The 14,296-nt window shown below is 41.8% G+C and overlaps 1 protein-coding gene across 5 annotated transcripts in view; it reads right to left on the reverse strand.

Moving 5' to 3' along the window:
- Nucleotides 1–3,082: 3,082 nt before the first annotated feature.
- The window catches only part of LOC145342351 (septin-6), a 65,249-nt gene continuing 54,035 nt past the window's right edge, over nucleotides 3,083–14,296 (reverse strand). For 2 of the 5 annotated variants that reach the window (XM_080187860.1, XM_080187864.1), the window contains exon 10: nucleotides 5,688–6,412. In XM_080187860.1, coding sequence (XP_080043986.1) covers nucleotides 6,388–6,412 — 25 coding nt within the window. In that variant the 3' untranslated portion in view covers nucleotides 5,688–6,387. Of the gene's footprint in view, nucleotides 5,432–5,687; nucleotides 7,583–9,666; nucleotides 9,710–14,296 lie in introns of those variants that run through there. The other 3 variants (XM_080187863.1, XM_080187862.1, XM_080187861.1) reach the window with 3 other exon arrangements.

The raw sequence follows: 14,296 nt of genomic DNA on the forward strand, positions 1-14,296 counted from the left end.
TCATCCAGCTGGTCTGCACTTGCAGGATTCCATCCTTATCTAGTAACAGCTCCAGAATACTTTGCAATGGTTTTGTTCCCCTGCTCGCACTCCCTTTGGTGTTCCCCAAGATACTGTGCTTCAACCCCTCCCTTTTACATACTGCTCCTTGGAGACATCATCCAAAAGTCCAGCGTCCATTCCCACACACAGACTGACAACACTCATCACCACCTCCCCCAGCCCCATCATTATCCTGAAATTCATCATCATGTGTTCTAAAGTCTTGTACTGCTTAGTATCAAAGCTTGGTTTATAGTTTACTTCTCTGTTGCAATTCTTATATTGTGTCTTGAGCTAAGTGTTTTGCTGTCAACTACATCCCAACTTCATCTGCCACGCTCTGGTCTGCCTTCCTCCCAACACCCACCTCGCACCACTGGCTTTCTGCTGTGGTCACGGGGATGATCTCAATGCGGTCGTGCATTTTAAGGTGCATCAGGCAGCATGCAATGAGTTCCACGTGCCTGTTGCCAAGTAGTGAGGGCACAAACCCGCGACTGTCCGTTACACACTGGCTAACAAGTGTATAACTTCCAGGGAGTAGCGGCCTTTGTGGTCAAGGTGATGGAAGTTTGGAATCAAGTTCTGCTTTCACAGAAAACCTGGCAATTCAAAATCTGCATCAGACAGGTCCATAGTTATGTTGACTGACCCTGAAGGGATGGCTCTCGCATGGAACCTGCAGAGGTGAACCCATCAATATGGACTGGGAGTTGACTGTGATGGGAGAATAGTCTGAGTTGGACCTGCAGCAATAAGTTTACAAGTGATTATCTCCAGATAACTGCATGTTGTTAGCTAATTGAACACTTGCAAGTATCTTCGTACACAATTGGAGAGCATTGCTCCTGCTCTGGACTTAAATTAAGTGGCATATTTGTCCCTCTGGGGAGAGATTACAGCAGTGATGGAAAACCTAGGCTAGCGAGTGGACAAATGAGTGGTCCACCTTCATCTCCGTGAGCCGCAAGCTTGAAATCACCTTGTTCACTAACCATAAAATTAAATACATTGAATATACACCAAATATTTAATAATGAGCTACAGAGAATATTTAATCATTTATATATTAATAAAACTATGTCATATGGTAAAACAAAATAAATATTTACACTTTGGATGCAGAGGGAGCGCCTGGCTCTCACAGTCAATAATGCGAGCAATCAGCATGCATCTCACTTCACTTGCCCTTGCTTTGTGTGTGTATCACTTGAGTCGTACCAATAGGAAAAAACTACATGGATGGAAAGCAGTGGAAAATGGCAACCCTGTGCATGAGTAACGGTTAACAAGATGTCTCAAGAGCTACACTCTGATGAGCTGCAGATTGCCCACCAATGGTTAATAGTCACTACAGGCAATCCAAATCCCCCATCACTCAGTATAGATTTCTCAGTAATCTCATCTGAAAACATAAGCACGTTAATAGACTTCTGCATTTGCCAGCCAACTGGTTGATAAAATTAAACAGCTTCTGATGCTCCTGTTTAGCCCCATTTATGTTGGTTGGACCTGATATCAGGAAGAAGGCATCATCTCCACTTCAATACTTACCCAAATGGTTCAAAGACTTCAGCTGAATTTTGTACCACTGGCAACAGTTCAGCCAAAAATTACACACACCTTTTCTCTGGATAATAAACTGGTTTTGGACAGATGAGACATGGCTTTCCAAATAATTTGCATCCACTGATGATTCCACGTGTACGGGTTATCATCCCATTAAGGCGGGGAATCGTTTAACTGGCAACTGGGGTGGCCTGAGGGACATGACAAGTCTTTCTACAAAAGCAAGATTGTATTAATTCACATGGTTTTATTTTTAGACTTTCAGATAAGTTTTAAAGGTTTCTTTTATTTGCCTCAACTGTGAGCAGCTCTGAAATTACACGTTAATAAATTTGTCAGCTAACAATTTACTCAAATCTCTTTTTACGCCGAATCCTTCTGCCACAATGAACAGTTTATCAAGCTCCAGTTTTAACTTCAAGCCATCGGTGATGTTGCAATCCGTTTTAACCATTTCTGTCAGCCTGCTACAGCAAATGAAGAGACCAGGGTGAGTCAGCAATTGCAGTTCAGTGTAAACAAAAATCAACTGTTGCTTGATTTGCTGCTGATGAATTACTTTGTTTGGGGGCCGGTGGGGGGGGGGGTGAAGTCAGGTGTAAAGAGACATCTTTCTGTACTTGTGATCTCCTCTCCTGACTCCAACAGTTCTCCAAGATCAGTCAAATGCATAAGTTAGGTCACCTGCCTTCATTCAGGGTGGGTGCCCATCTGAGGAAGGCAGAGCTGCTACGGTGTAAGGAAGGGATTGACCTGGGGAGGGGGTTTGGTATTGGGGGGAAATGGGTGAGCTGCATGTGAAAAGGAAAATCTAGTTCAATGAGGAGGCCTGTATGCAGCCTTGCTCCGATTGTGATTCTCCAGGTTCCTTCTTGTCCAGCCTCTGCAGTCTCGTCTCGACCCGTGCAAAATCCAAGAACGCTCTCAAAAGAGCAGTCACTGCCTTAACTGTACACCTTTGACATCAGGTGGTCCCAGTTTAGGATGGATTGGTATAATTGAAATGAGGGCAATCGGATTGGTTCGAGATTAACATCAAGGTGTAATATTTTGGGGAGCTGTGGGGGACTGTGTTTAAACTTGAAATTAATCGTACCAACAGTCACATGCTTGCTATCCTAACTTATAACAGCAACATCACTGCGGAAGTGTCTGTGAAATGCTCTGCGAGGTCATGAAAGGCGCTACAGAAATACAGAGTTTCCTCTGTCTCAGTGTATTTCCTGGGAGGGGTGAGGGAAGAGAAAGTGCTCGAGTCACCACAAAATGTAAGCCTGTTTAAAAGCTGCTTCCAATTGGGATCGAAGACATTACTAATTGGGTTCAGTTTGTGCAGTTGGTCCCAGCTCATGTTGCGTGGAGATTGATAGGACTGTGTACTGGCTACGGTACCACAGCAAGTCAAACCTCTGCACTTCTGTGCTTATCTCAAGAATATTTCGCCAAATGAAAAAAAAAATGAAGAAATATATTTTCGCCCCAAACTTTTATTGAAAACTTACAGCAATGATAGCAAAGTCAAAAAAAAAAATCATCTTATAATGGGCCAACGAGGAAAGACCTATAGACAAAATCATACCGTGAAGTGAACACTGGCCATGCAGTTCCTCACCCAAGTGAGACAAGAAGCCAAGAAATAAATAGTAAATAGCAGCTCAAGGCAAATGGAGTCCAGACAAGTGCATCATTTCCACAGCAGGAGCAGGAAAGACGAAAGAATTTAAAAGACAGTAATATCAGGAATGTTAATAAGGCAAGGTCCAACTTCTGCAGTATTTTCACCTTCAACCACTAACTTTAAAAATCACAGTACAGCCACAAAAAGCGCACATACATAGCAACAATATCTAGCAAGTTTATTAAAAAAGTGACCCAATATATTTAACCTACTTTGTTGTGCCAAAAATTAAATAATTTAAAGAAAACATTCTAGTGAAATATTCATATTCTTTGTCCCCCTTATTCATTTTTAACAAGTATTTTATGGCAAGTTTAGAGAAATTACAGATAAGATGTAACCCATGTAAAACAAAATCCAAGCACCCTGAATGTCATAAACTGCTTAAATGTTTCTTCAGACTGAAGTCACACATGCACACAGCCAAATCTGTGTAATCTTATAAAGATGGAGAATTTCCATGGGAACAAAAGGTCCCCTATTCTCCTTCCCTCCCATTCCATGCACTCATCACATTTCTCTTTCACTTTCCCACCCCTGGACAAATTAACTTGATTCATGTCCATCTTAAGGAGCCTCCCTGCATGACAATTCATCACCAAAAATGCCACTGCAGCCCTAGACTCAGTATCTATCAGCCAATCATTCACACCAACAGAACAAAGATTAAACTGGATGGCTTTGGAATTTGTAGGTCAAACCAGATTTATATATTGTTATTGATTTCTCTGTCTGCCTCAGAACGAATTCACCAATGTGACGGCTACATCACAGTATGGCAAAATGTACTGTTTGCACAGGGTACACCACAGGGAGGTGGCTCATCAGCCCATTATGCCAATGTCAGTTGTTTGCAAAAACAATCCAATTATTGTCATTCCTCTGCTCTTTCCCCATAACCCTGTTATAATCCTTCCTGGCTATCTATCCAATTCTCTATGCATGCAGAAGATTCTGCAGGATAGAGCTAAAATTGCATTTTTGAACATTGCTAAAATTAATTAAGGTATGGTACAGAAAAAGTTGTAAATTCTTGACTGAAAAGTAAACCACCCAGTTACCTGGATGCATGTATTCTACCGTCGGAATTGTGGACAGTGCCCCAGTAAGCCTGTGTGGACAATGCTAACCCTTGTCCTAATCCTCTCAAGTTCTCTCTCCTGAGAGCAGTGATTTTCACTTCCAATACCCTGCACTCAAAACAGCCAAACTTCACGAGCTGCTTCACTCGAGAACCTGGGCAGAAACTCCGCAAAACAAGCACATCTGATGCTGTACTAACCACATGCATACAAGCCTTCCATTGGGAGTTGCTGAACTACATGTAGCAATCTTGCCTCCCAAGCCAAGGAGAGGGAACCCAATTATTATGGCCCAGCAAAACCTCAACCAACTCACAGAGATTGAATAAGGGGCTATTTTGGCACTGCATGGTTCAGCACCACACCACATGGCACACTTATTTGCAGAGGCTTTAGCCCAGCCTCCTCTTTTTATATTTTGTGTTCAATACAAAACCTCAATTATGTTCCTATTTTTCTCACTACTTTGATCCATGCTCAAGAAAGCAGCTAGAAGCATTTGACTAGGCCCATTAGCTGAACATGGATTCGCAACCTCCCCTCCCAAGAATGAATGCAAGAAGTCTGGGCAACAACTTTCAAAACTAAAACTGTACTGTTAAATTAAGGAAGACACAACAAAATACCCCTCATTGCCATAAATTTACAAAAAATACTCTGCTAGACAGTACGGGTCTATCAAATTAACCCGAACAGCTACATTCTTGAGTGGTAAATGGTACATGTGTGCAGCCTACTGGAATGGAGAACACTTAAAACAGAAGATTCAAAATACTTAAATAAGGGGTAAAAATCACAGTCTTAATCTGTAAACAAGCAAAATTCAAAAACAGAACCTTTTTTTTAAAATAGCCATCAGTCCCATTGATAAGACACAAAATGGGCCTGTGAAGGGTTTAAAAAAATCCCACACAAGCTGAACGTTGCCCTTTATAAGAGTACAGTGTTAGTTTTCACAGTTATAGAACAGATCTCGGCCACAGCACAAGAGTCCCTAACTCTTCTACAAGTCGCAGTCTCCTCCTCCAGAGAACAGCCCGTGCAGACACATTAAAAGAAGCTAGAGAGAAAAAAACACAATGGGATAGATCGTCAACACAGGAAGATATTTCAGACAAGTGCAGAGGACAGGACACCAAACAGAAATCCCGAGGGTGGCGGCAGAGGTGGGGGGGCAGAAATTAAACAATAATGGCTGGTGCGGCAGGGAGGGAAAGAGGATGAGGAGCTTGGAAAAGGTGAAAGCACGCAGTGTCTCCGAGCGTCAGGAGAAATAATTTCCCGAGGTCTTCAAATAAACAAAGACACCGTAGGACTGAGGTGCAACAGCTTTTAATAGCTTAAGATATTGTAAAACATCCAGAATAATCCGTGGAGTACGTGCAAGAAAAAGCAGTGAAAAAAAAACAAACCCGACTAGGGGGAAGGTTACAAAAAAAAAAATTCAGTGCAAGACCTACACAAATGGACCGAGAATAAAATGTATAACATATTGTACATGGCATTCTTCCGTGGAATCTCTAAGCAAGATAGAACCATCTCAGATTCCACCTGGGTAGAATGACTGACCTGAGGAAATACAACATCTCACTATTAAAACACCTTAGCAAGGTCTGAATGGAATGCTCAAAAACATTCAACTTTGCCGCATTTACAAAATAAATACTGTGCAATTTATTTTTTTTAAAACATAAAACACCCAAAAGCAATGCGCTTAATGCACGTCACATGGGCCTTTTAAAAAAAAACACATGCACTTTTTTTGGTGTACAATGTTAATCATTTAAATTCTGCTTTCTTAAAAAAAAAGGTCTTACTCTGAGCAATATACAAATACAGAACAAGCTTTTGTTGATCACAAAAAGCCGGGCACAAGTCTGGCTTCGTGTTTAAAACGCAAAGGCCACAGCCGGTGTGCCACACATCAGAAGCTGCCCCCTTCTAACATTGGCCACTGCTCACAGAGAGAAAAAAAAACAAAGAGAAACATGCTCCAAAATGACTGAGGGTCTCTAATTATTCAGTGCAGAGCCAGGGGTTACTGTAAAGAAAGAGTGCACAAATATGGACAAAAATGAATGGCAAACCTGAGAAACCCATACGATTCAATTCACATTTATTTGTATTTAAAACCTGTGTTGGTTCAAACCGTTAGTTTGCACAACATTAGCTTCCCTTCATATTGGGAGTGCAATAAAAGTGGAATTAAAAAAAAACACACGCACACAAACACACACACACGCGCACACACACACACACAGACACACACACACACAATGCCCTTTCAAATGAAGCCCTCCCGCTCCCTACCATCCCGGTCATCTAAATGTTTGGACCTTTTATTCCCTTATTAAAAAATTACACATCAGTGCCACACGCTGCCTCAAACACAAGAGCAGGAGCGGTTACAAAATTGCTTCACATTATAGAATTGAAACAAGTGTCAAACCAAGAGTTAACAAAAATAAAAATCCTGTCTTAAAAACTGGAGGAGAAAAATAAGCAACAAAAATACTACTCCTTGCCTTAGCAATAACAGGTATTCCCCCTGCAAAACTTCACTTTATTGCACTTTTTATTTGACCCACAAATTTAAGATTTCCAGATTCTCCTGGGATTTTAAACAATCACAAATCCTTTATTTTGTTTGGTATTGTATCACTTCCCCTTTGATGTAAACATGCATTTTCTAACATGCCCGAAATTAAACTATTTGTCAAGTTTAAAAAAAACAAAAGGTTTGTTAGATATTATTATTACATGGATCAAAAAAACCTAAAAAACAGGAGCAGCAAACACAGGCAGCAAAAAGCGATGAGACATATAAATGATGACAACTTCATGCAATCGCTTCCTGAGGATTCTAATGCACCTGAAAACCATACGGTTTTTTTTTATGCTGGAATTACTGAGTTGTACACAGTCTCTGATGCTCATTTGGCAGCTTGTGTAGTACACCATGCTAGCACTGAAGTGGTAAACTGGGAGTCCTTTTGTCAGTTCCATACTATTAATTGCTGGATTCCTTCATTCAGCACAGCCACAGTATCAGGTTTGTACACGTGTTTACATGAAGGTGAGGTGGGGTTGAGGAAAGGGGAGGAGGGAACGAGAAGATGGGGAATGGAAGGGAACAAGCATCGGAATGCAACTGGGAGCAAAAGGGAGTTCATTCCCAACTTGGAGGGAAGGATTCTACAGGAAGCCTGAACTGAAAATGAAAGAAAAGTAGGATTAATTTTTCATGAGTTACTTCAAACTAGATGAATGTTCAGCCAAGTACTATTTAAATAGTAAATAATGAATGAGCGCAGTTGTACATGTTAAAAATGAAAACGAGTCACTTAACAAAACAAACATTCGATACACACAGCAGTGGAAATGAACTTGCAGGTGAATTAAGAAGAAAGCTCTCCAATTATATGCACAATTACTCCAGCTATACAGCTATCCTAGGTAAGAGCAACAAAAATCAAGCTTGGGTGAAGTTGGAGGGAGGAAAAAGAGAATCTGCCCTAAGCCGTGATTATTCCCATCTCCAATCCTATTGGAGAAGATCTTCACCTCAGAGTCAGGAGGTGTCATGGTCATGCCTGATTCCATAGAGCTGAACATACAATCCAGGATTTGTTGCTGAGGGAATGTTGCATTGTTACAACCGATGCCTTTCAGATAGGCCAAGGAATATCGAGTCAGCGTACAAGATATGCTTCAATTATGTAAAGCCTTGGTCAGACCCTAACAGGAGACCAGCCTTCAATCTGAGGTGACACACTTCCAGAGGGATATAATGGCCTCAAAAGAGGTACCACGCAATTTGCCCAAATGATACCAGGACTTAAATTATGCAACCAGGTTGCTTATTCTCCATGAAGAGGTGATTAAGCTGAGTGGTTTTCAAAATGTAGCAACAGAGAACATACTCCTCTGATTGGAGGGGAGGAGAGGGACAGAATTTTAAAACCTGAGTGAGGTCATTCAGCAGCAAAATCGGAAAGTACTTTTCTACATGGAAGATAGTAGAAACATGGAATTCTTTCCCCACTCCTCACAACCAGAGGTGGTGGGTGCAAGGATACTTGAGATCAATTCCTTAATAGGCAAGGATATCAATGGATACGTGGTGAAGATGGGAAAATGGAGTTGAGTGACCAACTGAATAGTGGAACAGGTCAAAGGGGTTGAATGATCTACTCCTGTTCCTGATTATTTTTAAAAAGACCTCCCCAAGAATAAAAAGCAGTTCAATTAAAGTTGGTATGTAAAGGTCTATACGTAATGATGCTACAGTACTGATTAGGGAAGTGTGCCTGAGAAAATTGGAAAACCCAAGCCAGATGTTCAGAATTAACATTTGTTTCTAAAGCTATGAAACTGCATTTACCAAGGCATCTGGTTTCTTGGCAAAAGATGCTGGGGGTTCAAGAAACTGGAAATGGGCTTTTTGAGGAATGCCATTTGGTAATAGTAATCCAGCATTAAGCATTCAGACAATCACCATCGAGTGCCTTATACCAGTCAAACAAAAAGGCAAACAAGGGGTTTGATCAATTTTTCTGCACTAAAAGGGACTGGCTATTTTAACTCAGAGTGCAGACAGAAGTACCATCATAGTTGTTCCACAATGCCATACAATGCTCAGAGTATCAACAATTAGTTCTGCAACAATGGATGCCAGATTAACTAGTGCAAGTGGGGGGGTGGGGACCAGACAACTATTTATCCCTCAACTGCTACTATCAAGAACAGATCAAACAGATTATCCACTCAATTGTCTCACTGCTATTCTTGGGAGCTCGTTGTGCACAAAAACGTCTGTTAACATTTCTCTACATTCCAAACAATTACCACAATTCAACCTGCTTTGTTGTTGTTAAACTGTTTGAGACATGCTAGTAAAACAAGCTACATTAGTACAATTCCTTTCTTCAAAGTTAACATGCAACAACTTTTTTTGAATGTAATGTATGTAGAAAACAGGGGAAGGTTTAATATCATCATATCTACCAACACAATCTGCATTGCCCAACATCAGGGCTTGGGTCGCTTCATAAACGCCCTTCAATATAATTTTTTGTTCAAAAGCTACATCGGAACAAAGATATTTGCCAACAGATTAACACATCTGAGATCACATGCCTTGTATTAGACAGAAAGTCAGAATCACCTTTGGTAATGATTAGCCTGAACATCCATCAACAATCTACACAAACCATCAAACAATAATGGAGTGCACAGTGTGCGTGATAACTGATTCCACTGCTGTGTTTGAGGTTAGTAATCAATCAAGCTTACCAGACAATATGGATCTCATGCAGCATGCAGTGAACAGCGTTAACTGTAAAACAGTACACATGCAAAAGCTGATATGGATGAACGGGTACAATGATAAAAGTGCATACACAACACTTGCTTGTTCTTTTCATCCCTCAGGTTTGCATCAAATCCTATCCTGCTCAAAAAAAACTTCTTTTATGGCCACAAGAATCTAAAGAATTTTATTGCTCTCCATATCAGCCGTAGTGTTGGTTTTCAGAAGGGTGACAATTAGTGGAAACAGAGGTTTCAACTTGGTACCCTAGCACTTACGAAATATTATTAAAATGCTCCAACATTTTTCATCATTATCTGTAAGTCTGCATGCTTTTGCTATAGGTTTCTGTTGGAGAACCCCCTCTTCTCTGTATTTAGATCAAGATCTGAAATAAGGTGGTGCCTCATTCATTCCCGTTGTTTTAGAATTGCTACTTAGTTGCTGATTTTAGCAAACATTTGGTGCAAGTTTCACCTACAATAATCGATCAAATAGGATTGTCAAATAGGAGGCAGAGAGTGGGGGTCAATGGGTGCTATTCGGATTGGCGGATGGTGACTAGTGGAGTGCCCCAGGGGTCGGTGCTGGGGCCTCAGCTATTTACCATTTATATAGATGATCTGGAGGAGGGAACCGAGTATAGGGTGTCAAAATTTGCTGATGACACCAAAATTGGTGGAAAGGCAAATTGTGTGGAGGGTGGGGAGAGTCTACAGAAGGATCTAGATAGGCTGGGCGAATGGGCCAGGAAATGGCAAATGGAATTTAATGTTGGCAAGTGCGAGGTGGTCCACTTTGGTAGGAATAATGGTAGGAAGGATTATTACTTACGTGGAGAAAAACTGCAGCAGGCAACGGTGCAGAGGGACCTCGGGGTCCTTGTGCATGAGTCGCAAAAACCCAGCTTGCAGGTGCAGCAGGTGGTCAGGAAGGCGAATGGGATGCTGGCCTTCATCGCGAGGGGGATTGAATCTAAAAGTAGGGAGGTCTTGCTGCGGCTGTACAGGGCATTGGTGAGGCCGCAGCTGGAGTACTGTGTGCAGTTTTGGGCGCCGTACTTACGCAAGGATATTTTGGCCGTGGAGGGAGTGCAGAGGAGGTTTACTAGGCTGATGCCGGAGTTGAGGGGGTTGAGCTATGAGGAGAGGCTGAATAGATTAGTCTTGTACTCGTTAGAGTTTAGAAGAATGAGGGGAGATCTCATTGAGATGTATATGATGATGAATGGGATGGATAGGATAGAGGTGGAGAGACTCTTCCCGCTCAGAAAGGATAGTAGGACTAGGGGGCATAGCCTCAAGATAAAGGGGGGGCGGTTTAGAACAGAGTTGAGGAGGAACTTCTTCACTCAAAGGGTGGTGAATCTCTGGAATTCTCTGCCCGTTGAAGTGGTGGAGGCTGCCTCGCTAAATATTTTTAAGATGCGGGTTGATGGGTTTTTGATGAGAGAGGGGATTAAGGGTTATGGGGAGAGGGCGGGAATGTGGAACTGAGCCACGACAGATCAGCCATGATCTTATTGAATGGCGGGGCAGGCTCGAAGGGCTAGTTGGCCTACTCCTGCTCCTATTTCTTATGTTCTTATGATCAAGAGGACTCCCTGTGATTTCCAATCAACACAGCAAGCATAAGTCTGCAATGCTGCTTTGTTGCCGGCCTCCACCTGAACAGCAGTGTTGTTGCACAGCACAAGGGGAAAATAAAACACAGGCACACTGAATACAGGAACTTTCATTAAATTGGAGGGTGTAGCAAGGGGTAAAGAGACACCTGCTTTAAGACCACTAAAACAAAATAGATTAGTTTAAAAAAGGGACCACAGTCTGCCTTATGTATACAAACAGTATCACAATGTGGCTCACTTATAAATCATATGAAAGCATTGTCTGTAAAAACACATATATAATCCTTGAACAAGATTTAAACTGTATTTTTGTGTTTTCTTGTGAGCTTTGACCAACAAGCAATTTACCCCTTGGCATAATGGGAAATAAACTTTAATAAGACAGACCACATTATTTTGTGCTCATGTGACGTAACGTCAAAGAGAAGCTGGAATCTTCTGACTATCTCTCTCCCAATAGATATCGGTCAAATAAAGAACGTACTGTCTTTCGCAAATCTTTGGGTTGGCTGAAGGCGAGACCACCCCCAAAGGAAACCCCTGAGAAATCCCCTTACAGAGAACAATTCTGACCAATGTAGTTCACCCTCACTGACTTGTCAAATGACTCAAGGGACTTAGTGCCTGCATTCTACTTTGCCCAAAGTGAACCAAGTACCATGAGATTGGTCTGAATTAAAGTTGGCTGACAAACAAAAGGCCTTGGTCGGGTGGCAACTGTGAGCTTTTCCGAAGGTTCAAACAATGCACCTTGTACGTATCTGTAAAAAGTAGATCCTATTGCAACCATGGATGATTTAGCTATATGCCTGTTAGAGATTTCACCATTCAAAATGTTATGTTTTGTGCAAATAACCTTCTGACTGACCCATAAAATGGCATTCAATGGCAACTGTACTCATCAGCCTTGCGATAAAGGGGAGAAATGTGTTTTTCTCAGTGCATTTTCCAGTGGATCCTGTGTAGGTCAGTTTCGACAGCCAATAATGCATTTGTTCACTCAGCCATGAGTGGAGTTGAGGCATAGGTAATGTACATGAGCTGCTTTAGAATGAAAGATTTCCTTCTGAAATGACTAGCTCATCTAAAGCTTTTACCATTATGGAATTGGCCTGTCCTTAATGGTAGATTCTACTTGACTTCACGGACACTGTTGGGACTTGCACTGATGTTAATTCCATGGGCACTGCTCAGAATTTTACAGTCCCTCGTGGGGATATTTCACATAAGGGCATTGATGTGGCTAACCAGTTTATAGCCAGTGTTCAAAGTGGCGTGCATTCCTCAATAACAACGAAAATGGTACAATCTGAAAGGGGGTGCAAGAAGAGAGAGACTTCAGGCTGCATGTGCGAAAAATCTGAGGGGCAGGACAGGGGAAGCGTGTAGTGAATGAAGCTTACGGGATTGTGGGATTATATATATATATAAGGCAGCATGTGTTACTGTATGAAACACTAGTTCTGCCACAGCTGGAGTATTATGTCCAATACCAGCTAGCATATTTTAGGAAGAATGTGATGACTTTGGGGAGGGTACAAGAGAGATTTGCCAGAGTAATTCTAGTAATGAGTTACATTACATAGATAGTTTGAAGGAGCTTAGGCTGTTCTCCTGAAAGCTGAGAAAGCCAAAAAGAGATGTTTAAAATCGTGAAGAGTTCAGATGGAATAAGTGGAGAGAAACCATCATGGACTGAAAAGTTGGTGGACAGAGACCACAAATTTAAGGTGATTGGCAAATTCAGAAGTGGCATGAGGAAAGATCTAGTTTGTGAACCAACAATTTTTGAAGATTTGGACTGCACTGCCTGATATGGTGCCGGATACAGATTCAGTAGTAGATTTCAAAAGGGATTTGGATAAATTGTAGATAAAACTGCTGTAATAAGAGGAAACACAAGGAAGAGTGCAATTAACTGGGTCATACTTTGAAGGAGACTCGATAGACAGAATAGCCTCCTGTGCTGTACTATTCTAAGAACAGCATACTTTTAAACTTACAAATCACGTGCATCTAAATCCTGGTGGTTAATCCATAAATACAAGTGTATTGGTGGTGGTGGTGATGGCAACAGTGAGAATAAGTGACACTAAAAAGGTTCTGCTGGCACCATCAGTTAAAAAGCACTCAGTGCAGAAAAACATCTGGGAGAAGTTCACAGTGAACACGGCCAACAGAGAGGTCAGAAAGGGAGACTGAATGAATGGTCAAAACAAGGAGAGAGCGAGTAAGGTAAAGCACGGTAGCACAGTGGTTAGCACTGCTGCTTCACAGCTCCAGGGTCCTGGGTTTGATTCCCAGCTCGGTTCGCTGTCTGTCTGTGTGGAGTTTGCACATTCTCCTCGTGTTTGCGTGGGTTTCCTCCGGGTACTCCAGTTTCCTCCCACAGTCCAAAGATGTGTGGGTTAGGTTGATTGGCCATGCTAAGAAATTGCCCCTTAGTGTTCAGGGATATGTAGGTTAGAGGGATTAGTGGGTATAATGTGTAGGGATAGGGGGATAGGGCCTGGGTGGGATTGTGTTCAGTGCAGACTCGATGGGCCGAAGGGCCTCTTTCTGCATTGTAGGGTTCTATGATTCTAAGGTATAATCAAGCAAATGAGGAGAGAGGGAGCAAGAGGAAAGAATGAATTGAATAGGGTGATCAAGAAGCATGGCAAGTAAACAATGATGATTTTGGGGAAGGAAGAGTGAATAAAAATGGAATGTTAAAGGAGCACAAGGTGCTTTTTCTTTTAATTCATTCCTTGAGGGATTTACTAACACCAGAAGCAGTTCAGAGAAGGTTCACCAAGATGGTTCCTGGGACGGAGGGAATTGTCTTATGAGGAAATGTTGAGCAGGTTGGTTCTGTACCCATTGGACTTTAGAAGGATTGGGAGGTGATCTTGTAAAAACACGTCAGATTCTGAGGGGGCTTGACAGAGTAGATGTTGGGAGAATTTTTCCTCTCATGGGGGAAAAGTTTAAGATGAGGAGTATCC

This window comes from Carcharhinus amblyrhynchos, chromosome 4, assembly GCF_965287045.1.
Source record: "Carcharhinus amblyrhynchos chromosome 4, sCarAmb.v2.hapA, whole genome shotgun sequence".
Lineage (NCBI taxonomy): Eukaryota > Metazoa > Chordata > Chondrichthyes > Carcharhiniformes > Carcharhinidae > Carcharhinus > Carcharhinus amblyrhynchos.